This window comes from Halichoeres trimaculatus, unplaced genomic scaffold, assembly GCF_033239565.1.
Source record: "Halichoeres trimaculatus isolate MK-OKI-2021-1 unplaced genomic scaffold, fHalTri1.1 fHalTri1_scaffold_15, whole genome shotgun sequence".
NCBI lineage: Eukaryota > Metazoa > Chordata > Actinopteri > Labriformes > Labridae > Halichoeres > Halichoeres trimaculatus.
Genome location: NW_027437193.1, coordinates 2,580,997 through 2,605,856, shown reverse-complemented (window position 1 = coordinate 2,605,856; position 24,860 = coordinate 2,580,997). Strand labels below are relative to the sequence as shown.

The 24,860-nt window shown below is 43.7% G+C and overlaps 1 protein-coding gene across 1 annotated transcript in view; it reads left to right on the top strand.

Moving 5' to 3' along the window:
* The window catches only part of lamc1 (laminin, gamma 1), a 69,704-nt gene that overhangs the window by 35,047 nt on the left and 9,797 nt on the right, over window positions 1–24,860 (top strand). The window contains exons 2-20 of the mRNA XM_074688067.1: window positions 414–718; window positions 12,141–12,271; window positions 15,236–15,402; window positions 17,331–17,519; window positions 17,859–17,976; window positions 19,578–19,676; window positions 19,868–20,004; window positions 20,125–20,247; window positions 20,449–20,638; window positions 22,107–22,219; window positions 22,307–22,528; window positions 22,636–22,824; window positions 22,913–23,158; window positions 23,247–23,400; window positions 23,492–23,634; window positions 23,721–23,899; window positions 24,004–24,160; window positions 24,247–24,452; window positions 24,533–24,612. Of these exons, the coding sequence (XP_074544168.1) occupies window positions 414–718; window positions 12,141–12,271; window positions 15,236–15,402; window positions 17,331–17,519; window positions 17,859–17,976; window positions 19,578–19,676; window positions 19,868–20,004; window positions 20,125–20,247; window positions 20,449–20,638; window positions 22,107–22,219; window positions 22,307–22,528; window positions 22,636–22,824; window positions 22,913–23,158; window positions 23,247–23,400; window positions 23,492–23,634; window positions 23,721–23,899; window positions 24,004–24,160; window positions 24,247–24,452; window positions 24,533–24,612 (3,148 nt within the window). The remainder of the gene's footprint in view (window positions 1–413; window positions 719–12,140; window positions 12,272–15,235; window positions 15,403–17,330; window positions 17,520–17,858; window positions 17,977–19,577; window positions 19,677–19,867; window positions 20,005–20,124; window positions 20,248–20,448; window positions 20,639–22,106; window positions 22,220–22,306; window positions 22,529–22,635; window positions 22,825–22,912; window positions 23,159–23,246; window positions 23,401–23,491; window positions 23,635–23,720; window positions 23,900–24,003; window positions 24,161–24,246; window positions 24,453–24,532; window positions 24,613–24,860) is intronic.

The following is a 24,860-nucleotide window of genomic DNA, read 5'->3' as shown; positions in this document are numbered from 1 at the left end:
CTGCTCGCCGCCTCCCAGAGCCTGGTTCTTAGAGAGACCGGGCGCCGCTGCTGCTTCCTGCTCGCCGCTTCCTGGAAATCAGATCTCAGAGTTTAGAGAGACTGATCCTCCAGAGCTCATGATGAACACAAACTCTGAGTCCTGGCAGGTCAGCGCCCAGCTGGACTGAGAGGATGAGAACAGAGTGAGGAGTCTGAGATCAGTGTTTTAAGAGTGACGATGAGTTTGAAGGGTTAAAATGTGACGTCACCTGATCGTTTCCTGTTCAGGAACAAATCCAGACTCTTTCTAGACTCTAACAGAACATGTCGAGGGCACATCTTCGAAACTTTTTCTCTTTAAGATGATAAAAAAAGAATAACGGCGTCTGATGTGTTTCCTGTGGTTGTTGACCGTCTCCTCTTCCTCCTCAGGTAAAGCTTTCGACATCACCTACGTCCGTCTCAAGTTCCACACCAGCCGCCCGGAGAGCTTCGCCATCTACAAGCGGACCAGCGAGGGGGGCCCCTGGGTGCCGTACCAGTACTACAGCGGCTCCTGCGAGAAGACGTACCAGAAGACGAACCGCGGCTTCATCCGCACCGGAGAGGACGAGCAGCAGGCGCTGTGCACCGACGACTTCAGCGACATCTCGCCGCTCACTGGAGGAAACGTGGCCTTCTCCACGCTGGAGGGACGACCCAGCGCGTACAACTTCGACTTCAGCCCGGTGCTCCAGGTAAGACGGTCCTCTACCTGTCTCTGCTTTGAGTGTCGATGCTGTCCTCGCTTCCTCTGCTGTCTGTGTCCGGATTGCAGGACAGGATGATTTGATTACTGTAGATCAGAGGATGATGAGCTTTCATACTCCACATCAGAAACAGACAGGTGACGTCACAGAGACCAAGTCGACATGTTACACAAGAACCAGGACGCTGCCCTCTCGACCAATCACAGGGCTGCTGGTCTGTGCTCATTAGGAATATTATCTCTTGAAAAAATTAAAATTTTCCTACGATTTTACTGTCTCCTGGTTGTAATGCAGTATATCTACCTGATGGGGCTAACCTCAAGTTTTACAGCCCTGGGAAGATAACTACATCTACAAAAAGACTCATCTGGAAGAAAATACTGATTTTAATTCTGTATGGATTCATTTACATGACAACGTGCTGGATTAATAAATTTGCTTGATATGTGGCAAAACATTAGAAAGCAACAAATAATAATGAGTTGGGCTAAAGGTTCAATATATGTAATCAAATTCAATTCAATTGTTTTAAAATCTTAATTTTTAAGTTTTTTTTAAAAATGAAAAATAAATTTTTAAGCAAAATTTGTATTTTCTAAATTTTTAATTTTTAATTATTGCAAATTTTTGAAAGTTCAATTTTTTTTCTTTCAATTTTTTAAAATTAAATTATTTTCTTTTTTTTTGAGAAAAAAACCTAACATTTTTGCAAATTTCTTAAATTTTTTTAATAGTCAAATTTTGGATATTTAATATTTATTTGTGATTTTTGTAGAATTTTGCAACTTTCTGAAATCTCAATTTTTTACATTCTTTTTTATATTAAACAATAATTAGAATCTATGCAAAAATTGTATTTTTTTTTATTTCATTTTTTTAATTGTAGCAAAATTTTGGAAGTTCAATTTTTTTATTTCCAATTTTTTTTAAATATAAATGTTTTTTTTCATTATCATTAACAATTTTTTTAATAAAAAAAAAACCTCACATTTTTGCAAATTTCTGAAATTATATTTTTAATAGTCAAATTTCGGAGATTCAATATCTTTTTCAATTTTTTTTGCATATTTTTGAAATTCCAATCTATTTGTGATTTTTGTAGAGTTTTGCAACTTTTTAATTTAATTAATATTTTTACAATTTTAAACAGTTTATAGTTTTTTGTGAAGATAAAGTAGATTTTGTGGCTTCTGAGTGACTAAAATCCAGGTGAGCTGAGGAAAAATGGTTTTTATGAAAGTAAAGGTTGCAGATGCTCAAGACAGACGCTAATCGTGCATTAATTCGTCTCATGAACCAACCAAAGTGAAATACTTTTGATTCTGACCCCTGATTGGTCCATTCTCTGGATCCTCAGAGTAAAACCCAGACCAGAATCTGTAAATCCAGATGAAGACCGTTGGTGGTAGTTTCTGTGGCTCAGGTTGCAGGTTCGACGCTGCCAAGTGTCTCAACATGTTTCAGGCGACGCCCCCGAGTTTCCCACTGCAGCCGCAGCAGCTCGGTTTGGCTCAGCTGACCGGCAGCTGGAGGACTCCTCTCCTCCTCTTCCTCCTCCTCCTCCTCCTCCTCCTCCTCCTCCTCCTCCTCATGTTTGTGTTTCCAGGTTGCTTCACTCCCTGTGGCTGGGGTTGCTTAATCTCTGGAAAGCAGAGGCTGTTTTCATTCCTCTCTGTTTGTTGCATAATTTTCTCCTCATGTGGAGCTGATTTTACGCTTCTCTGCTCCTCGCAGGAGCTGCTGAGAAAAACAACTTTCTTTAAACATTTCCACCAGGAGCAGACAGAGCTCAAGACTTTCTTTAAGCTTTCCTCTAAGAGTGTGAAAAGGAAGTCAGGTTTTAACTGTTGAGCTTTAAAGAGGGGTGTTCATACGCCCCATCATCCTGGTTCACATACGTCCCCCCTGAAAACCGCTCCCTGCTGAGCTCATTAACGTGTTGCTAAAGACGACGCAGTACGCAGAAACAGCTGACAGAGTCCGCTCTATGGCTGTAATGAGGTTCGCCTTCATGATTTACATCCTCAGTGGGCGTGAGAGGTCGTTTATCCATCACAGCTCACACACGGCCTCCTCAGACTCTTCAGACCGAGGAAATCCCTCTGTTACACCCAAACCAAGACTCACAGGAGCTACTCTGGACCAGAGGGTTCAGTATATGTGAGATCCTGTTGAAACACTCCCCTGAGCCAAGCCCCCGTTTACTCGACGTTTCCCCCAAAAATCACCAAAAACCCCAGTAAATAATCTGTATTTACACAGAAACGCTGAGAAAACGCTGCAGTGAGCATGCCAGGCCTGTAGGTGGCGCTATAACTCTCTTGTCCAGAAGCAGCTTTTGGTAGATCTTCACGGAAGTAGAGTTCGGCCGATCATCTGGTGTGTTGGTGAATGCTAAGAGCAGAAGTGGAGCAACAGATGCTCATTTATACATTACAATAATTCAAATGTTTTTATTATTATTATTATTATTAATTTCACAATTGTTCACCATTTTCACAATTTTTTTTAATAGTTGTAAATTTTTTAAATTTCATTTTTTTATTTCATGTCTTTATTTTTTAAAATTCAAAAGAAAACATTTTTTGGAAATTTTGTCAAATTTCAAAATTTTGCAAAAATTTGTCAAATTTTTCAGATTTACTGAACTTTTGGGAATGTTTTGGCAAATTTTGGAAAAATGTATTCTTGATTTTTCTAAATTTTTCTTTTTTCATTTAGAACTTGTTTTATCTAATCAAATTTTTGAAATTTAATTTTTTTAATTGGTTGCAAATTTTTGAAATTTATGAAAAAATATTTGTTTAAATAAAACAAATGAATTTTTAAAATTTTGCAAAAATTTTGCAAAATTTTTGAGATATATTAAATTTTTTTGGAAATTGCAAATTTTTAAAATTAAATTTATTCATGACTTTTGTTAGATTTTGTAACTTATTGGAATAGTTTTTTTTGATTTCTGAAATTTCTCTTTTTTTTTTAAAGCAAATTTATTAAAAATAAGAAACTAAGACGTCACATGGACATTTTGATAAATTTGTAAAACCCTTCTTTCAAGTAATAACTAGATTTTACTGTGTATGGAATTTTATCCACTTTACAGTTTTTATTGTGAAGATAAACATTTTGTGTAAAGAGTCTGCAGATTCTGCAGCACAAACACAACATGGCAGTCCAGGATGATTGTAAAAACGGGCGTGATGTCCGCGTTTCCACTGAAAAAGCTGGTTTGCTGTTTACACGGCAACAGTGTCTCCAGAAAAAATCCACCCTTGAGGCCATTTTTCAAAAACTTGTGTTTTAGGTCAGCTGTTGTTGTGTTAATGGCTCCTAATTAGTTCCTGTGGTTCATTGTTTGTCTGATTCATCATGCAAAACAGCACCATGCCAGTAGAGGGCGGTAGGACAACAACGGGGACTGTTCAGAAAAGATAACGCCATGGAAGGAAACAGAAAAGCTGTGATCTGTATCCATCAACCTGGACATGAACTCAGATCTTACACCAGGTCACCAGGAGAGTTTAGTTGTTGGGTAGAGTTTGGAGAAAGACTTCAAACAGACGTTAGCACAGCTGAAAACGGCGCTCAGAGGAGGACAGCTGCTGTCTTCATGAGCCGACTCCTCCTCAGGGAGTTTCTACGTCTCCTCCATCATCTTAAAGTCTCCTTCCTCCTTTAGATCCTTGATGAACTGATCTGATGAAGAGCCACAGCTTCCTGCGATGTGTCTCCACAGCCCCCTCTCAGAACGTTCAGATTTAGCCCCCGGCTCAGCCGTAAACTTCCTTATTTGACCTGTCGGCATGAAGCTATTTATACTGAAGCTGCGGCTCTTTGGGGGCGTCAGACGGCTGCTGGTCGCTCTCTGACATTCCCGCCGTCTGTCATCTCTGAGAGGGAAATAACCACCAGCTGAGACCGGCCACCTTAACAAGCCGCCTGGCTGCCGACCAGCTCGCACCCGTTTTATTCTGGCTCTGCGGTTTCAAACGTTTTTGGACCCTGACCCCTTAAATAAAGCGGTGTCTGTCTGCAGGGGGTCAGATACCTGAGAGCTGAGCTTTCACCGCCCGAGAAGAAACGCTCCTGGAGAAAAATACTGAAGCAGAGACGCTCAGGAGATGATCCAGAGATCTCCAGAGTTTGAGTTTCTGTACTTCTTCTTCTTCTGTCTCCATCAGCCCCTCCTTTAAAACTCCTCTGACCGTCCAAACTGAGGACCCATAAAGTCAGTCGTTCTCAGTTTACGTCCTCAGAGGTGAAGTCAGGAGTTTCACAGACTATAAAAGCCGTTAGCTTCCTGCTAACCCGCTCTGACCTCTCATAAAGTCTGATTAGTGCAAACATGGAGGCCGATCTGTGAACCCGTCAGGAAGTTTCAGCTTCATTTTCAGGAGACGGTTCCTCTGTTAGAAAGAAGATCCCAGAGAATTTGATTTTTTTCTCTTGCCCTAATAGTTGAAGAGTTACGGTAATGAGACCAGCTCCCATCTCTTATCGCCTGTGATTATTACTTTGCTGCACATAGATTCCTAAGCAGTACCTTAACACCTCAGACATCACCATAAAGCTCATTTTTTCTTCTTTAAAGAGCCATTTGAATTTCCTCTCTGGCTCAAATGGTCGAGAAGTTACGGTAATTTAAAGAGCACTTGTAAAATGGTATCAACTCCGTCGCTATGCAGATGATACACTTCTCTCCATCTGTGTGTCTCCTGATGACGGGAACAGTTTGACGCCTTTTTACAGCTCAGCCAGGACAAAGATGGGTCTGAGTAACTGGACCTGGAGTTTCTAAGTGATCTAGAAAAAGTCTCCCTTCTAGATATCTCCCTGATCCTAATTTGCACTTTAAAATGAAATTATCAGCACAAGTATTACAGGTTATTTTAAATTGCTACTTGTTAGCTTCACGATCGGGTCGAGCAGGACTGGACTGATTTACGACACGTCCAAGTCTCCATGACGACACCACGCCGGCTGATGAAGTTTAGCAGAGAGAAGAGAGATCTGTGTTTTTCTCTGCTGAAAACGATTTCTGTGATTAATTTTGTAGTGATGGTGGACACTGGAGCCTAACTGTCAGACAGAAAAAGGACAGAAGAGAAGAAGAAAGAGAAACAGGAGAGAGATAGAGCACGAGCTAAAGGCTAGAAGGGCTAATCTGTTTGTGCTAATGTTGGCACCAACCCACAGTCAGCAGTTATTCTGCAGTGGTCATATTAAAACATCCTCCTCATAGCATCTTTAAGTTTTGGAGTTTGTAGCATTTAAAATTTGGAAGCTTATATTTTCACTTTTACTCCAAATGAATATTGGCCCTAAATATTGGTCGTCCGTCTCCTTAAAAACAGATAATCAGTATTGATATCAAGCCTGGAAACACCATATCAGTCTATCTCTAGTTTCCAGTTGGTAAAAAGTTATTGATCATCTTCCAGAGCCATGAACCTTTGATTCATCCAAGTGTTTCTTCAAATCCAAGCTTTTTATAGACTTTCTGTTGAACCTTTAAGTTTGAATCCAGACTGAGACCCTGCAGCCCGCGCTGGCCTCGCTCGGCCTCGCTCGGCGTCTGACAGTCAGAGCTCTTGTTCTCAGGCCGCTGCAGCTCAGCTGAATCTTTGTGATTCCCGGAGGAGTTTTGGAGCGTCAGGCACGACTTTCCTCTCCTGAAAACATGTGTCTGAGCTGAGGCGTTCCTGATTGATGGCAAACAAATGTTCTGCTGAGTGTACACGGCGTTGACTCAGCCGAGAACTTCACTGAGGAGCTGCAGCTGCCGGACAGATCGACGGGCGGATGGATGGATGATAGGACGAGTTTATTCTGCGTGAATCATAGACAGAGAAACCGAGGCGTTCCCGAGCGCAGGAAGCTTCCAGATAAGTGACCAGCTGAGAAAGCAGCTGCAGAGTTTTCAACAATGACAATCCTTCATGAGAGCTAAATGTCAACCAGAAACAGGCGCGCTGCCAAATCCTGAACCTCGCTCAGAGTTTGAGGATAAACATCCAGTGATGTGGAAGCTAATCTGAGAGCAGGAGGGACGTTACCCCACAGCACAGCTCCAAGGCTGAGACATGAGGCTTTACAAACACAAAATCATGGCAAAGACTTTCATTTAGACATGTTTGAGAGGGTGAGGACGCTCCTTCAGACACATCAACATGTATGATAGGGCTAATCAGTGCTAACATACAGCTGCACTCAAAGTGATCCAACATCATCAGGAATGAGGTTTATGAGACCAAACGAGCAGTTTAAACAGCTCTACAAATCTAATATTTACTTTTTTTCTTTCCATGATTCCAACAGAAATCCTCCTTTACCTCCACATGTTCAACATTTCCAGCATCAGAGGTAGCGTAGCAGCTGCAGAGCCTCTCTGATGCACCGCCATGCTTCGCTGTAGGCAGGCTGTTCTCAAACTTTACGCTGATCCAGACCCAAAACGTTCACGTTTGATTCATCGCTCTACAGAAAAGAAGACAAAACTTGAGCGGCTAATTTATCTGTTTTTTAAGAAAACTGGAACCAGCTGTCATGGGCCAGTGATGGTGTGGCAAGCTTAGCAGTGGGTACCTTTCACATTTGAAACAATACGGTACAGATGGCAATCCGTATTGGTACTCAACGGAACCAATTTTCTGTACTTTTTGTGTTAATGTGGTAATAAATATTAATTTGTTCAATAATGAAATCTCAATTTTTTCCAATTTAACATATTTATTTCTCAGAATATAAACTTGTAATACTGTGTTCATGTCCAGTATGGAAAATCGCCTGCTTGGTCAGTACCTATAAAAGTACCTAATTGGGTACCCATCCCTAGGCAAGCTGTTTGTTTGTTTCTTCAAGTCTCCAAAAGGCTCAAACTTTGGATGTTGATCCTAATCGTGGGTTGTGTTTCAGACTGTGAGGTAATTGGGTGTCGGGGTAATCCCAGGATGAGACACTTCACCTCAGAATGACTCAATCTGTGACATCACTGATTGTTGAGCATCATAAAAAAACAGGAATCAATCAGAAACATTCCGCTCTGTTCTTCAGTCTTTGGAGGAACATTCTAGAATGTTAACATTCCGGAACTCTGAGTGATTCCAAAGTGCTTCCAAGGGGCTTAAAGAGACAGAAGCAAAATTAGCTCTATGTGGACTTACTCACTACTGGAGACAGACTCTAGTGGGCACTCTTGGAACTGCATTTTTTTTTATTTTTTTGGCATGTAGCTCTGCATTGCAAAAAATTGAAATCTTATCAATTGATTTTTTTTTTCTTTCTTATTTTAAGTAAAAAATTGTCTTATTATACTTGATCCGAGCCACATTCAACTGGTCAGTCCAGAGAAACATTTTGTTTCAAGTTAATTAAACACAAAATGAGGTCTGAATTACTTGTAGCAATAAAAAAATCTGCCAATGGAACAAGACAAATTTGGTCAAACATTTTCTTGAACCTAGAATGACTCAATCTGTGACATCACTGATTGTTGAGCATCATAAACAAACACTGACCAATCAGAAACATTCCGCTCTGTTCTTCAATCTTTGGAGGAGCATTCCAGAATGTTAGCATTCCAGAACGCTGAGTGATTCCAAAGTGCTTCCAAGGGGCTTAAAGAGACAGAAGCAAAATTAGCTCTGTGTGAACTGACTCACTACTGGAGACAGACTCTAGTGGGCACTCTTGGAACTGCATTTTTTTTACATGCAGCTCTACACTGCAAAAAAACTAAAATATTATCAATTTTCCTTTTTAATTGAAGTCAAAATTGTCTCGTTATATTTAATCCAAGTCACATTCAGGTCAGTCCAGAGAAACATTTTTTTTTGTTCAAGTTATTTAAAGACAAAAATGAGGTCTGAATTGTTTGTAACAAGTCGAAACTAATCTGCCAATGGAAGAAAAAAAATTTGCTCGAAAATTTCCTTGAACCTTGAATATGGTCTCAATACGAATAACTTTTCTCTTTTTCCATTGGCAAAAATGGATGTAGCTCATATGAAGTCTAAAAAAGACATTTCTGAGAAAAATGAGACAAAAATGATGAGATTCTAGTTTTTTGCAGTGTATGGGAACTGACTGACTGCTGGAGACAGACTCTAGTGGACACTCAGGGAACTGCTTTTTTTTTTTTTTACATGTAGCTCTATGAGGAGACAGACTCTTGTGGACACTAAGGGAACTGCAGTTTGTTTTTGTTTTTTTTGTTTTTTTAGCATGTAGCTCTATAAATAGACAACCTCTAGTGGACACTTAGGGAACTGCAGTTTTTCTTTTATTTAACATGTAGCTCTATGAGGAGACAGACTCTTTTCAGACTTCAGCGTTAAATTCATGAGTCCATTACTTCAGATTTGTTTCCTGTGTCTTTGTCATCCCTCATCACTGGGAATCGTGGGTGGAAAAGTGATTTTCCCTCTGAGCAGAGGAGACGGACTCTGGAAACAAGGCCTTCATAACAAAGATGTTAAGTCCAGCGGGCTCTGAGTCACGGCTCAGAGTCTGAATCAGAAATCTGTTCCACATTCTCAGCAGTTACACGAGGATTTAGCATCAGAGTGCAAAGTCACACGAAGAAGAAGAGGAGGAGGGAGAAGTTTTCCTGCGTGGGACGATGAACGAGCACCAAGTTCAACCTGAACATGATTTAAACCTCCAACCGCAGGAAATCAAACTCTGCTTATCAGACACGCTGCGTTTTCGAGCGCTCTGCTCACGTCTCTGTGGCTTCTCTCTGAGGGTTTTATCACTTCATAAACAGGAGCCTTAAACCTCCTGTTAGCACGGGATCAGCTGTCAGCGGATATTTGAACAGTTTCCTGCTGAGGCTGGAGCGATGACGCGACTCACAGCGCCCAGAAACACTTGTATGAGCAGAACCAGGTCCTGTCAGAGCCTGGTCCAGGTCTGTGTGCTCTCCCTGCGCCGGATAATAACCTCCAGGCCTGATAAGCTTCCTGCTGATACTGAACAAAGCTATCAGCAGCCTTCCCTCTCAGTTTCCCATGAGCCTTTTCTTACAGCGGGCCGTTGGGTAACTCTTTATCCTCCGTGATGATACAAACTGAAACAGGTGTCCTGCTCTAATTCTGCACAGCTGCCGTTTGTCCGCAGAAAGCCAAGGAAGTAAATTCCATTTCACTGCAAAATGTCAGCGTTAGCCGCTCTGCGTCACCGTTTTCCCACAGCCTGAAGTTTGTGTTTGCTGCTCCCCGAGCCAAGTTCCACAGAAACTTCATATCTGAGGAGTATTTCACTCAACATCTGCGTTTGCTGCAGAGAGGAGGAGGAGGAGGAGGAGGAGGAGGAGGAGGAGGAGGAGGAGGAGGTCTGAGTCCTCTGAATTTATGAACGTACACCTCCTGTTTCCCTCAGCTTTCAATCATAGCTGAGACTTTCCCTCCAGCGCCATCCTCAGGTCGGATGTGAAAGTGTCAAATACTTTGGATTCTGGCAGTGGATGACATTCCCAGAAGTCTCAGCTGTTCTCTGTGTTTCCTGTTCATCAGGACGGGGTCATTGTTTACACGTTTACTTCATTCTTTGGATTTGTTTTTCTCACTGCGAGCGTCAAACAAATAGATCCACATTTTCCCATCTTTACATTTTTACGTGCTATAGTGACATTTTTATCATTAAACTTTTGCTACACATCTATACAGCCTTGAGTCAAGACTAATAAATTAATTGTTAAAAAAGAAGCAAAACAAAATTAAAAAATGAAGATTTTAGACATAATTTTTGACTTACAGTACTGTCATGCCTGTTTCCATCAAAAAATGAAAATATAAAAACGTGATGACCTGTCTTCATTTCAGGAAGCGATGTAAACAACTGCAAGCTGAATCATGATGTTTTTTTGTTGTTTACGCTTAGTACTGGATTTGTGCAAACATATCAGAGGAATAGAATAGAATAGAAAACACTTTATTTATCTCCAAGGAGAAGTCACAGCGGCTATCAAGAAAACAAACGTAAGAAAGTGTAAAGAAAGTGCAAAAAGGTCCAGCAGGTGAAGCTCTTCCAATGTGGCGTTGGTGTCTGGTGTTAGCTCTGTTAGCCATGTCTGTGAATAGCATGATGCTACTCTGCTCTCTGGTATTCCCTCTGTTGCTGGGTTAGCACAGCTAGCTTGTCCATCTTAGAGGTCCATGTCGTCACTTCTTAGCTCACACCTGAGAACCAGCACGTCGTCCTCACCTCCTTCTCCTCACCTTGTGGGGAAACATCTGGCCTAGCACCAGTTAGCATTGATATGCTACAGGCTGCTAACAGCTGATTTCACATGTAAACAATGCAGCCATGGTTACATGTAGGATCTCCTGACAAACACAGGAGAAAAAATATCAGTGAGGACAAAAACAAAACCAGTTTAGTGTCCACGACCAACACATGAGCCATACAAAGTAAAAAAATCAGTCAAAATCACACAGGGCGGTGCCTAGCAACAATTATTGTGTCTTTATTCGGCGGTCCATCAAATAAAACGTCGGCAGTGGAAAGGAAAGTCTCCTTTCAGTGAATGGTTTTCAATGCTCCCCTGTGCAGTGAGAAACGGTATAACCTCCCTACGTTGCCTGGTTTTTAACAGGACAGGACGTTTTGAATGTGTAGCTCAGTTTAGCGTACTAAGCTAATGTTTTTACTGACTCCAGTGATCTGTCTCATCTCTGAAGTTTTTTACGTGTTTGCTCTCAAAAAGACACCGCACACTTTTACAGCCCGAACTCCTCTGGCAATAAATCTGCACTCCCTCGTCAAACTATGTTGGAGCTTGGTTTGCTTACCATAATAACACCTATATGGCTCAGATAGCAAGCTAGCAAACTGGAGTCCCAAGAGATTTGGGATGACACACTTGCAAGTCACATTTAGGCACTTTTAAGATCATGATTTAAGTTTATTATCTAATGTTTTCTAATACGTATGGAGTGCTCAATTTCTTAACTCCCCTCATTCACAGGTCGGCAAATACTGACGATGTTCGCTTCCTTTAGTAACTTATAAAAACATGTAGGATACCTCTAGGTCCACTGAAGAGATGCACGTTGTTTTTAGGAAATCTGATTCAGCTGCTCTATCATTCCCACAAACAGTGAGTCAGATGTTGCTCCATGTTCACTGATTTTTGCTGAACCAGGTGTTCACTTTTTGTTGCCGTGGTATAGAAACAGAAATTGATAACGGTTCATTTTTACTGCCTTTTTATCAAAGCTGTAAAATCCATCTGCAATCTCAGCACTCAGATTGAAAGTTGAGTCGATTTGTGCACATTTTTGTGGTTTTCCTGATTCCTCCAGAGACACACGAGCTCCTCAGCGTGACAGACTGTCTGCAGGATCTGTTTACGTCCTGATAAACAGGCCTCATGTCTAACACTGCGTCCATGTTGTGTCTGTTGCAGGACTGGGTGACCGCCACCGACATCAGAGTGACCCTGAACAGGCTCAACACGTTCGGAGACGAGGTTTTCAACGACCCCAAGGTCCTCAAGTCCTACTACTACGCCATCTCTGACTTCGCTGTGGGAGGAAGGTGAGGGCTGAAGACGTGCAGAGTGAAGAGAGGCGTGTTTGTAGGACAGAGGTCGGCAGGTTGAGGTTATATTCTGTCACACTCTTCAGGTTTTAAGTGCACCGCAGTGAGAAGTAACGCCGCTAAAGAAAGGTCTGAGTGTGAGCAGGAAGTCGGCTCAGACAAAGACTCTGCCCTGACTGACTGAGGGTGGTCAGGTGGTTTTGTGGACCCTGGTCTTTGTGTGTCACTGTGTGGTCCACTTCCCTGCGGCCTGCACAGGAATCCACAGAAGGACTCCTTTTCCTCCCGTCTGAAAAAAAAAGGTTTGGACAGGCATTACGGAGTGTGAAACAGGCTCCCTCTGCAGCCATAATCTGTTTGAAATGTGGAGCAGATTTCCATTACACAGCCAGCATTCCTGGCATTCCTGGACGGCAGGGCGGGATTACACCGAGACCGGAGCGGGGCGGACCGACCGCCATGATGGGCGGATGAAAAGGGAAGAGTCCTGGGTGAGAGCACCTGTCAGAGCGGCAGAGTTCAGCCTGTATTTGTATAAGGAGGAGTTTCTGAGGAGTCAGTCAGCCCCACCCTGACGAACCTGAACCTGTTCACCTGAGAGCTGAGGAGCACGAGCAGCTCACCTTTCTAAAACACGCTGCCCGAGGGCGGACAGATCAGGAAACTTCATTTTCTTCTTCTCTCAACTTTTCAAACTCTGAGCCCTCAGGACGTGGACTCTCTGAGCTAACCGTCAGGAAAAAATGAAATCATAAACAAACATTTCTCCAAGACTTTAATGATGTCTTTGAAAGCTTTGAGGCCGACTAAATTTTAAGATTTGAGTCTGTTTTGGTCCAGATTCCTGTTTCTTATTTCCACGTTAAAGCTAAGAGAAAGCTAACATTAGCTTGCTAAAGAGTAAATTCTATTTAATTAAAGTTTAAGCTAACAGAAGATCACTGAAGCCAGATACAAAAGTTACTTCGCCCAGAAATTAAGACTTGTTAGCCGCTGAGCTTCTTTGTCTTGCTAAAAGATTAAAAGCTAGCAACCAATCAACAATCAAGTTGCTAACAAAAGTTAAAAATAAAACAGAGAGCAAATGGTAAAATCCTGTCATATGATAATCTTTAAGGCTAACAGTAAGCTAATGGTGGTAACTCAAGTTTAGGACAGAACTGTAGATACTAATCTAAGCTAGCTGTCCTCAAGCTAACACTAACAGTATGTTGAAAAAGAAATAATGATAAATACAAAGCTAACTTTAAAGTTGGTATCATGAAAGCTAACATATGGTAGCTATCTAGTAGTAAAAATTCAGGGGTAACTAAAATGCTAACCGTTTGGAAATGAACAATACAGAACTAGCTTGCAGTAAAAACAAAAGCTTTAAAGCTGGCTGTAGAATGCTATTTCAAGGATAATAATCAAATATATGTGTTGCTAACCTGGGTCAAAGCTAACAGACATGAAATCAACAGTAGGTAACTAGCCTACAGTAAATGATACAGGGCTAACTCTGAAGCTAACAGTTTGAAAAGTGATTTTTCAAAAACAAGTCTTTGGCCAAAACAACAACAACAAAAAGAAGCTAACTTTAAAGCTAAAAACCAGAAAGCCTTTGTTAGATAACCAGTCTGTGGTAAAAGTACCAAGCTAGCTTTAAAGCTAGCATTATGAATGCTAATTTCTAAGATAATTGCCACTGATTAGTCTTGCTAACCTGAGTCAAAGCTAACAGGCATGAAATCAACAGTAGATTACTAGTCTACAGTAAATGATACATGGCTAACTCTGAAGCTAACACTTTGAAAAGTGATTTTTCGAAAACAAGTATTTAGCCAAAATAACAACAACAACAACAACAACAACAACAACAACAACAACAACAACAACAACAACAACAAAGAAGCTAACTTTAAAGCTAAAAACCAGACAACCTTTGTTAGATAGCTTGCCTGTGGTAAAAGTACAAAGCTAGCTTTAAAGCTAACGGTCTGAATGCTGATTTCTAAGATAAATGTCACTGATAAGTCTTACTAACCTGAGTGAAAGCTAACAGGCATGAGGCTAATCAAAGCTAGTCTAAAGAGAACAGGCTGAAAAAGCTAACTTTTGTATAGCTAACTGCAAATAGCTAGCCTGTAGGTAAAAGCTACCAGGGATGGAATTGAGAATACATGTCAGAGATAACAGTCAAATTGCTAGCCTCAAAGCTAATAGTTGGCTAACAGAATCTGAAGAACAAGGTCAGTCTTGTTGCTAACCTTATCAGTTTATAACAGTCAGAATAATGAAGCTAAACGGCTAAGTTTAAAGCTAACGGTTTGAGCATCTCTCTCAAAGAACAGCACGGGTTGTTCCTCAGCGTGTTCCTCGTGAAGACCTCACAAGACGAGCTCACTCATAAATTCGTTCTTCACCCTGTAAATATTACGAAAACAGGTGTGCAGGGTTTGGCGCACTCTTCCTCCTTTGCTGTTTCAAACAGAGGTCTGAAGGCGCACTGACTGACTGAAAGTAAAGAAAGTTGGTAAAGAAAAAAACTTCTCTCCTGAAGATGAAAAAAGTCATGTGATCAGACTGAAGTCCAGTTTTTCAGCCTGTAGGAGAGAGCGATGGAGGCTGTGGCTTTCATGCTCCGCTCTTTCCTCTCCAAGTCACTTTTTCCACAGCTCTCTGCCAAGCAACACCTGAGACAATAACCGAAGGTGGCTGCAGAGCGAGTCTGGGCCTGTTGTGAGGGGCTCTCCCCCCCCTCCCCCCCTGCAGGAAGTTTAACAAAACCTTTCCTCAGAGCCGCTGGGAGGAAAAACTTCATCAGAATGAAAACAATAACAGCGCAGCACGGCGCTCTGGTTTCATGTCACAGCTCCAGATCTGTGGATCTCACTCACGCACTCAGAAAGCTGTCTGTTAAGAAAGCTGCAGATTGTTGGCGCTCTCCAAGGTCTAACAGGTGTGTTTCTGTCCCGTCAGGTGTAAGTGTAACGGCCACGCCAGCGAGTGTGTGAAGAACGGTGGAGGACGCCTGGTGTGCAACTGCAAACACAACACGGAGGGCGATGACTGCAACGTCTGCAAACCGTTCTACAACGACCGGCCGTGGAGGAGGGCGACTGCCGACAACTCCAACGAGTGTCTGGGTAAGCCTGCTCGCCATATCACCTGTAATCTATTCCAGGTGAGCGCCGCTGAGACAGATTTTGGAGCCGTCAAAGCCTTACACAACATTTGGCTCTAGCAGTCGTAAACATATCAAGTGAAGCTGCTAAATCCGTCTGTTTCTGTCGACGAGACGCCAACACTTTAACATCACTGTCCACCCACTGAGCACATCCCATGATGCATTGCAGCCTGCTGTTGTACTCTGCAGAAAACGATCCTAGCCTTTCCAGCGGGGGAAACCTCAGCATTAGTCAGAACAGTCCCAGAGGACTGTGGGAGTTGTAGTTCCTATATCACTCTGCAGATGCATGACTAACAGGGTTCAGGGAATATTCCTGTCCTCCTGCTCCCACACTCGGTTTAATCCTCGCTTGCATCAACGCCGGAAACATGAGCAACCGGAGAGTGTGGAAACTGTTACGAGTGTAGGAACATACAGATGAGATCCACCTGGTTTAACCCCGTCTGAGCCGCTCAGGGCGGGTTTTCATCCGCAAAATGATCTCGAAAAGAGGATCTGCTACAGCTGTACAGCAGGAAGTGTCTCTTCTCTTCGACCTCTGCTGTGACGATCCTGCAGCTGGTGCTCGTTCAGTGAAGACCTGCACAGTTCATCCAAACATGACCCACATGTGCAGACTCCAGATCTGCCTTTTTAAGAGATGAGCTGACAGTTCACTGGAAAAACCAGGAACTGGAGACAGACTGGACTAAAAATCCCAGTTTTCCAAGTCGCGTCTCAGTTGAATCTGTCTTGTTTTCAAGATTCGAGAAGATTTTTTTCCAACTTCACACTGATTTGACTCAGATTATGTCAGTTTGTACAGATTTAACCCTGTTTTCTCACAATTGAAATGTTAGATTCATATCAAACCAAGCCAAAGGCTCATTTTGTGGGAGTTTATGTCACACAGTAAAAGATTTCCCACTCAATTTATTTATATTACAGATGTTTCTACTTAAAGAGTGGGCTTTTTTGAGCTTTTTTTTCTGTCCCTCTGGTGCCCCCATAGTGTCTTTACATGATTTACAGCTCATAAAAACTCCTCTTTGTTTCCACAAGGCTTACTTGTTATATGGAAATGCTGAATCAGCATCCGATTCTTTTTCCTCCATCTTCTGTACGTTTTTTGCTACACTAACTACTTCTTCAAATTTTGTCTGATTTTCTCCATTCCAATTTTAAACTATTCAGCTTCTTTTGGTTATGTGTTCTGTGAATTTTCTCATCTCTAACCCTTAAACTTTTTGATTTATGCAGCTTTTTCTGACAACATTTGCCCCATTAAAACGAATGGGGAACTTCAGCTTCACATCCTAAAACTCCCTGAACTTTGAGATGCTAAAACTTCAGTATACTTCCACCTACAGACTCCATTTTTGCTTTAAAATGTTCACAAATTTTTCAGTTATTAATGTGTGATGTAACTTTTAGATATCTTTAACTGTTTTTGAGATTTCACTGTTTAAGCAACGTGAACTTTCACAAAAATCGCTGCTGTTAGAGTGTGTGACATCAGCAGCCAGAGTGAAGATGTTACAACTTTCTCAAACAAACTGTCATAACTTCCACAATCTTCACTCTAGAAACATAAAAAATGCATCAAACATTCATTGACTTCTTCCGCTTCTGACAAAGGGAGTTTTTTAGAAAAAGATTGCACTGTTTGGCCAAAAAATGCCTCAAAGTGAGACAAAACTTCTTTTACACATAACCTGCGGTGATGTTATTCTTCTTCACATGGGCTGTATTTGTAACTACATTCTTAGCTCGCTGTCCTGCCCACATTTCCGGCTCTACAGACATGCAAAACACATCATACTGCTTTCAGACTACCTGCCTCCCAGGTAATGTATAATCTGTATTTTCTGTGTGTTAAATCTTGCCTCTTTCTCTGTCTTTCAGCGTGTGATTGTAACGGGAAAAGCGCTGAGTGTTACTTCGATGCAGAGCTGTACCGAGCCACGGGTCATGGAGGTCACTGCAGGAATTGCGCCGACAACACGGACGGGCCCAACTGTGAGCGCTGCCTCGACAACTACCACAGAGACCAGAGCGGCGCCCGCTGCCTGCCCTGTGGCTGCAACTCCGTCGGTCAGTTCACACACAAACACTCACATGTAACGATCCCGTTAGAGCTCCACGATGCCCAAAGGACATGTTCTCGTTTAAATGTCAGTGGTGAAAACCCTCAGCGGTGTTTTCTGGAAGTCTTCAGGAAGTTAAAGTGGAAACATGTGAAACCTCAGCGATGCACTTTGAGGTCTGGGTGAATTTTACAGAAACCACAGCTTAACCTGAACCAGCTGCTGCTCCAGACCCACTGACACACTAACACCAGCGCTGCCCCACGGCCTGTAACGGGAGCTGATTGTTAGCACGTGCTGCAAGGTTGACGTGTGTGTGTTTGTGTGTGTGTGTGTGTGTGTTCAGGATCGGAGTCTCCACAGTGTGACAACAGAGGAGTGTGTGCCTGTAAACCCGGAGTGACCGGAGAGAAGTGTGACCGCTGCCAGCCCGGGTTTCACAGCCTGACGGAGGCCGGCTGCAGGTACAACACACACAACACACACCAACACACTCTAACACACACTCTCTGATCCAGCTGCTGCCTTTCAGTAAACCCTGAAAACACCTGGAGAAACCTCAGAAACAAACTGTTCCCAGTCTGAGAGCGGTCTTTCAGAGTGTCAGGATGTCCTCACACAGATATTCATGAAACTAAAAACTAAAAAGTTTTGTTATTAAATCATCAGAGACATTGTGTCCCTGACCTGCAGTTCCCTTATTGTCCAGCAGGGGGCTGCAGTGCTCCCTTTGAGTCATATTACAGAGTACAGTTACTGTTGTGATGGAGCTGGCCTGATGTTTGGAGGAGATGATGATGATGATGATGAGGAGTGTCTGCAGTCTGTCACAGTGAGCTCTCAGCGCCCTCTGCTGGCTGAAAATGGAAATGCATCCCTCTGGATTTAAAACACACTCTCCCGTTTCTCTTTTATGTCTTTGTTTCACCACTTTTTCCTGTCTCATTCTTTCTCCTCGTCTCTCTGTTTTCTTTTCTTTCTTCATCTCTTTCCCCTTTTCCTTCCTCTCTCCATTCTGTCCATCTCTGCAAACTGAGTAAACTTTTCTGTCCTTTTCCCTTTTCTCTCCCTCTTTTCTCTCTTTATTTTTCGTCTATCCCTAACTCTCTCTGTTCCTCGACATGTCCTCCTTTTCCTTCTTTCTTTCTTTCTTTCTTTCTTTCTTTCTTTCTTTCTTTCTTTCTTTCTTTCTTTCTTTCTTTTTCTTTGTGAATCACTGCTTTTACTCAATCCCTTCTTTCTTTTTTTGCTTCCTATTTTCTCTCTCTCCACACTTTACTACTCTTCTTTCCCTCCTTTTCTTTTCTTCTCTCCCTCCTTTTCTTTTCTTCTCTCCTTACATTTTCTCCTTCTTTTCCTTCCTTTCTATTTTTCTCTCCCTCCTTTCTATTTTTCTCTCCCTCCTTTTCTCTTTTTCCCCCTCTTTTCTCTTCTTCCCTCTGTTCCTTTTGCTTCTTCTCTCCTTCTCGTCTTCTCTCCCCTTTTGTCTTTTCTCCCTCATTTTTTCTTCCTTTCTCCCTTTTCTCTTCTTTTCTCCCTCCCTTTCTTTCTCTCCTTCTTTCCCTCTTTGTCTTTTCTTCTCTTCCTCCTTTTCTCTATTTTCCCTCATTTTCTCTTCCTTATTCCCTTGTCTCTTCTTTCCTCCCTCCTTTTCTTTTCTTTTCTTCCTCCCTTTTTCTTCTTCTTTCTTCCTTCACTAGATGATCAACTTTTCCAGTTTTCCCCTATTTTTCTTTTCTCTCTTTTTTCTTTCTACAATTCAATCTATTTTTCCTCCTCTTCCTTTTTCCTTCCCTTCACTCTTTCCCATCCCTCTATTTCCTTTCTCTCTTCCAGTGTATTTTGTTTCTTTCCTTTTCTGTCAACTGAAAGTAAACAGTTCTCAACCTCTTTCTTTTTTCCTCTTTTCGTCCCTCCTCCTTTTTTTCTCTGTATCTTTTTCTATTTACATCTTTATTCATCGGTCTTTCCCCGGTCACACTCATTTTCTCTCATCCTGTTTTTTCTTAATTCTCATTTGTTTTTCTCTTTCTTTCTCATTTATTTCTCTCTTTCTCTCCGTCAGGCCGTGCTCTTGCTCTCCCTCTGGCAGCACTCAGGAGTGTGACGTGAACACGGGTCAGTGTCGCTGCAAAGACAACGTGGAGGGCTTCAGCTGTGACAGGTAACACACACACACACACACACACACACACACACACACACACACACACACACACACACACACACACACACACACACACACACACCTGTCCACACCTGCACAGGAGGAGCCAGAGCTGAAGATGTCCAACATGAGTTTTGTGGCTCTGAGCTGGACCCTGGTCTCTGAATGACCCTCTTTGTGTCCCTCAGGTGTAAGCTGGGCTACTTCAACCTGGACCCCAACAACCCTCAGGGCTGCACGCCGTGTTTCTGCTTCCAGCACTCGTCTGTGTGCGACAGCGCCGATGGCTACAGCGTCCACACCGTCAGCTCCGCCTTCAGCAGAGGTAACGGCGCCTGCAGGCAGAAACTTTCATAGCAGAAGTTTTATCCTAACCCTTACCTGGCCAGGTGTGTGAAACTAGTGCTGAAACGTGTGTGTGTGTGTGTGTGTGTGTGTGAATCAGATGACGAGCAGTGGACGGCTCAGCAGCGTGATGGCTCCAGCGTCTCTGTTCAGTGGTCTCCCAGCGGACAGGAAATCTCCCTCATCTCAGAGGACTACTTCCCCATGTACTTCATCGCCCCAGGTACACACACACACACACACACACACACACACACACACACACACACACACACACACACACACACACACACACACACACACACACACACACACACACACACACACACACACACACACACAAAGACCTAAAAAATGGTCTCGTTGGGAGCCGGTCTGAACTCAGAGTCTGACCTCCAGCCCTGCTCCGGTCTCTGTCCCACAGAGAAGTTCTTGGGGAACCAGATGCTGAGTTATGGACAGAACCTGACTCTGCAGTTCCGGGTCGACCGGCGGGACACTCGTCTGTCGGCGGAGGATCTGGTCCTGGAGGGCGCTGACCTGAGGGTGGCGGTCCCCCTCATCGCACAGGGCAACGCCTACCCCAACGAGAACATGCAGACCTACGTCTTCAGGTGAGGGAGAGCGGATTAACACGGTCCTAATCTGGAGTTTATCGATTCTAGGTCATAATCACATAGTCTGGATTACGATGTTGGGCTGAAAGTTTCTTAATCCTGATCAAATTTGAAACACATTTAGATCCTGAAGCATTTGGTGGTCATACAGGTTAATCTGGATTAAGATAATCTGGAATAAGTGATAGATAAAAAGTACATTCTATCTCGATGATGTTGACCATGAATAAACTGTTGTTACAATCTGGATTAAACTAAACTTTTTTTAAAATCTGATCTGGATTTAATGAGTTTTCATATGTAAACTGGTCAATCCAGATTAACATGTTTTTGAACTGTAATTTGGTCAATCTGGGTCAAACGTGGTTTCAACCATACTCTGGTTGATATGGATTAGGCATGTTTTCATCTTTAATCTGGCCAATCCAGATTCAACATATTTTCATCTTTTATTTGGTTAATCTGGATTAAACACATTTTCAGCTGTTATATGCTTAATCTGGATTAAACATGTTTTCATCGTCAATTGTTTAATCCGGACTAAACATATTTTCAACTGTTATAGGGTCAATCTGGATTAAACATGTTTTCATCTTTAATGGGTTAATCTGGATTAAACATGTTGTCATCTTTGATTTGGTTAACCTGGATTAAACATGATTTCAAAAGTAATATGGTTAATCTGAATTAAACATGTTTTCAACTGTAATATCTTTAATTTGGACTAAATATGTTTTCAACTGTAATCTGGTCAATCTGGAGTAAACATGTTTTCATCTTTAATTGGTTAATCGGGATTAAAAATGATTCCAACTGTTATCTTGCAAATCTGGTCTGTCTTGTTAGTACTACTGATTTAATCTGAATTAAACAAGTTTTCAGCTGTAATTTGAGTTAAACATGGTTACAGATGTAATCTTGTTAATATGGATTTAACATGTTTTGGTTTAAAATTGGTTAATCTGGTTTGTTTTTGTCAGTGGTAATGATTTTATCTGGATTAAACATATTTTCAGATGTAATCTGGTTAACTGGATTAAACATGTTTTTAATTGTTATTTATTTAATCTGGATTACACATCTTTTAATATATAATTTTGTTGATCTGGTTGTTCTGTTAGTGTCAATAATTTAATCTGGATTAAACAGCTGTAATTTGGTCAATCTGGATCAAACATGTTTTCTACAGCAATCAGGTTAATATGCATTAAACATGTTTTAGCTGTAATCTGGTTAATCTGGATTAAGCACATTTTCATCTTTAACTTGGTTAATCTGGTCTGTCTTGTAAGTGTGAATGATGTAATCTGGATTTAACACGTTTTTCAGTTTAAATCTGGTTAACTGGATTAAACACGTTTTCATTTGTTATTTGGTTAATCTGGATTACAGATCTTTTAAAGTATAATCTGGTTAATCTGGTGTGTCTTGTTGGTGTTTATACTTTAATCTGGATTGGTTTCAGGCTCCATGACAGCACAGATTACCCCTGGAGACCGACCATCAGCCACTCAGACTTCCAGAAACTTCTCCACAACCTGACCGCCATCAAGATCCGCGGCACCTACAGCGAGAGGAGTACGCACGCACCAACACTCTGTTTATGTAGCTCTGTGATGTCACTTCCTGTTTACCTCTGAGCTCACCAACTGATCATCTCAACAGGTGCTGGTTACCTTGATGACGTCTCCTTGGTGACGGCGAGGCGGGGTCCAGGTGTTCCAGCCCGCTGGGTGGAGCGATGCACGTGTCCTCAGGGTTACCAGGGTCAGCACTGTGAGCAGTGCACTGTGGGATACCGCCGCGCCCGCCAGGAGCTAGGAGCCTTCAGCCCGTGCGAGCCGTGCAACTGTAACGGACACAGCGAGGCCTGCGACCCCGGCACAGGTGACCCCGACCTCACCTGTGTGACACTTCACTGAGCTGTCAGCTGATTGGTTCACCACCAGCTGCCTGCACAGGTGACTCCACTAACTCTCTTGTCTTTGATCCAGGGGCGTGCGACTGTCGGGACAACACGGCCGGTTTGAGCTGCGAGCGCTGCAAAGACGGTTTCTACGGCGACGCCACACGAGGATCCTCCAACGACTGTCAGCCGTGTCCGTGCCCGGCCGGAGCGACCTGCGCTGTCGTCCACAAGACCAAAGAGGTGGTGTGCACCAACTGTCCCACAGGAACCACAGGTACACACACACACTCACACACACACACACACCTTCCTCCAGGGCCTCTCAGCTGAATCTGTGCCTGACCTCTGCTCTACCTGCGCAGGTAAGCGCTGTGAGCTCTGTGACGACGGTTTCTTCGGCGACCCCCTGGGTCAGAGCGGCCCCGTCAGAGCGTGCCGCGCCTGCAAGTGCAGCGACAACATCGACCCCAACGCCGTCGGGAACTGCAACCGTGAGACCGGCGAGTGTTTGAAGTGCATCTACAACACCGACGGCTTCTTCTGCGACCGCTGCAAAGAGGGTTACTATGGCAACGCCCTCGCCAGCAACCCCAACGACAAGTGCAAATGTAAGCATGTAACGGTTACATCATCACTTCCTGTTTGTTAAAAAGTCACATGACATCAGAGAGGATAACATCTCCTCCTCTTCCTCAGCTTGCTCCTGCTCCCCGCTGGGAACCGTGGACCGCCAGACGGCGTGCTCTCAGGTCACCGGTCAGTGTCCGTGCCTTCCTAACGTGGCGGAGCGCGACTGCAGCGCCTGCCAGCCCGGCTTCTTCAACCTGCAGAGCGGCAACGGCTGTGAACGGTCAGCGAGCCTCAGCTTTCACCTCCTCCTGCTCCTCCTGCTGCTGCACGTCGCTCTGAGCGCTCATCTGTCTTTGTCTCTTTCCTCTCAGGTGTAACTGTAACCCGATTGGCTCAACCAACGGTCAGTGTGACATCATCTCGGGTCAGTGTGAGTGTCAGCCCGGCGTCACCGGCCTGCACTGTGAGCGCTGCGAGGTCAACTTCTTCGGCTTCAGCTCGTCTGGATGCAAACGTAAGAACTGATGCTGTTCGTGAACGAAGAGACACACACACACACACACACTCCATCTGATGGGTTTATTCTCGGTGTCTCTGCAGCGTGTGACTGCGACCCTGAGGGCTCTCAGTCTGGTCAGTGTAAGGAGGACGGGCGCTGTGAGTGTCGCCCCGGCTTCGTCGGCGCCCGCTGCGACATGTGCGAGGAGAACTACTTCTACAACCGCTCGGCGCCCGGCTGCCAGCAGTGTCCGTCCTGCTACAGCCTGGTCAGGGACAAGGTGAGGACACCGGAGTCCAACTCTACTCTGAGAGAAGTAGCAGAGTGGACAGAGTCTGAAATAAGTGTGTGTGTGTGTGTGTGTGTGTGTGTGTGTGTGTGCAGGTGAACCAGCAGAGGCAGAAGCTGCACGACCTGCAGACTCTGATCGACAACCTGGGCTCGGGTCAGGACACAGTCAGCGATAAGGCCTTCGAAGACCGCATGAAGGAGGCGGAGAGAGCCATCATGGATCTGCTGGAGGAGGCTCAGACCAGCAAAGGTAAGACCTTGACCCTATCTTGCTCCAGATGTCACGTGACCTCCTCCTTCAGCACTGACGCCATCCTTTAACCTTTGACCCCACAGACGTGGACAAAGGCCTGCTGGACCGCCTCAGCAACATCAACAACACTCTGACCACTCAGTGGAACCGGCTGCAGAACATCCGCAACACCGTGGACGACACCGGCACGCAGGCCGATAGCGCTCGCAACCGCGTCAGAGACGCTGAGGACCTCATCGACCGAGCCCGGCAGGAGCTGGACAAGGCCAAGGACGCCATCGGCAAAGTGGTGAGTGACCACGCTGCGTTCACGGTCACTGTGAGCGTAGGGTCCGGTTCACGGAGCTGATTCTGTCTCCTCTGTCGTAGGACATCAAACCTCCGAGCGGCACCGGGGATCCGAACAACATGACGCTGCTGGCTGAGGAGGCTCGCACGCTGGCTGACAAGTAAGACTGGATCACGGGTTTAGAGGGTAGAGGGGTGGGGAGGGACAGGTCAGAGGATCCAGACTCAATCTGGACTCAAAGATCTGACGCTGAAAAGTTTAGTTTGGTGTCTTCATGCAGGCCTGAGCAGACGTGGTTCAACAGTTTCAGACGTTTTTGTCCAAAGCGACGTTCAACACAAGCAAGAATTGAGACACAAGGGGAAACCTTGTGAAACAAAGTGCTACAGGTTATTTGGCTTAGTCTGA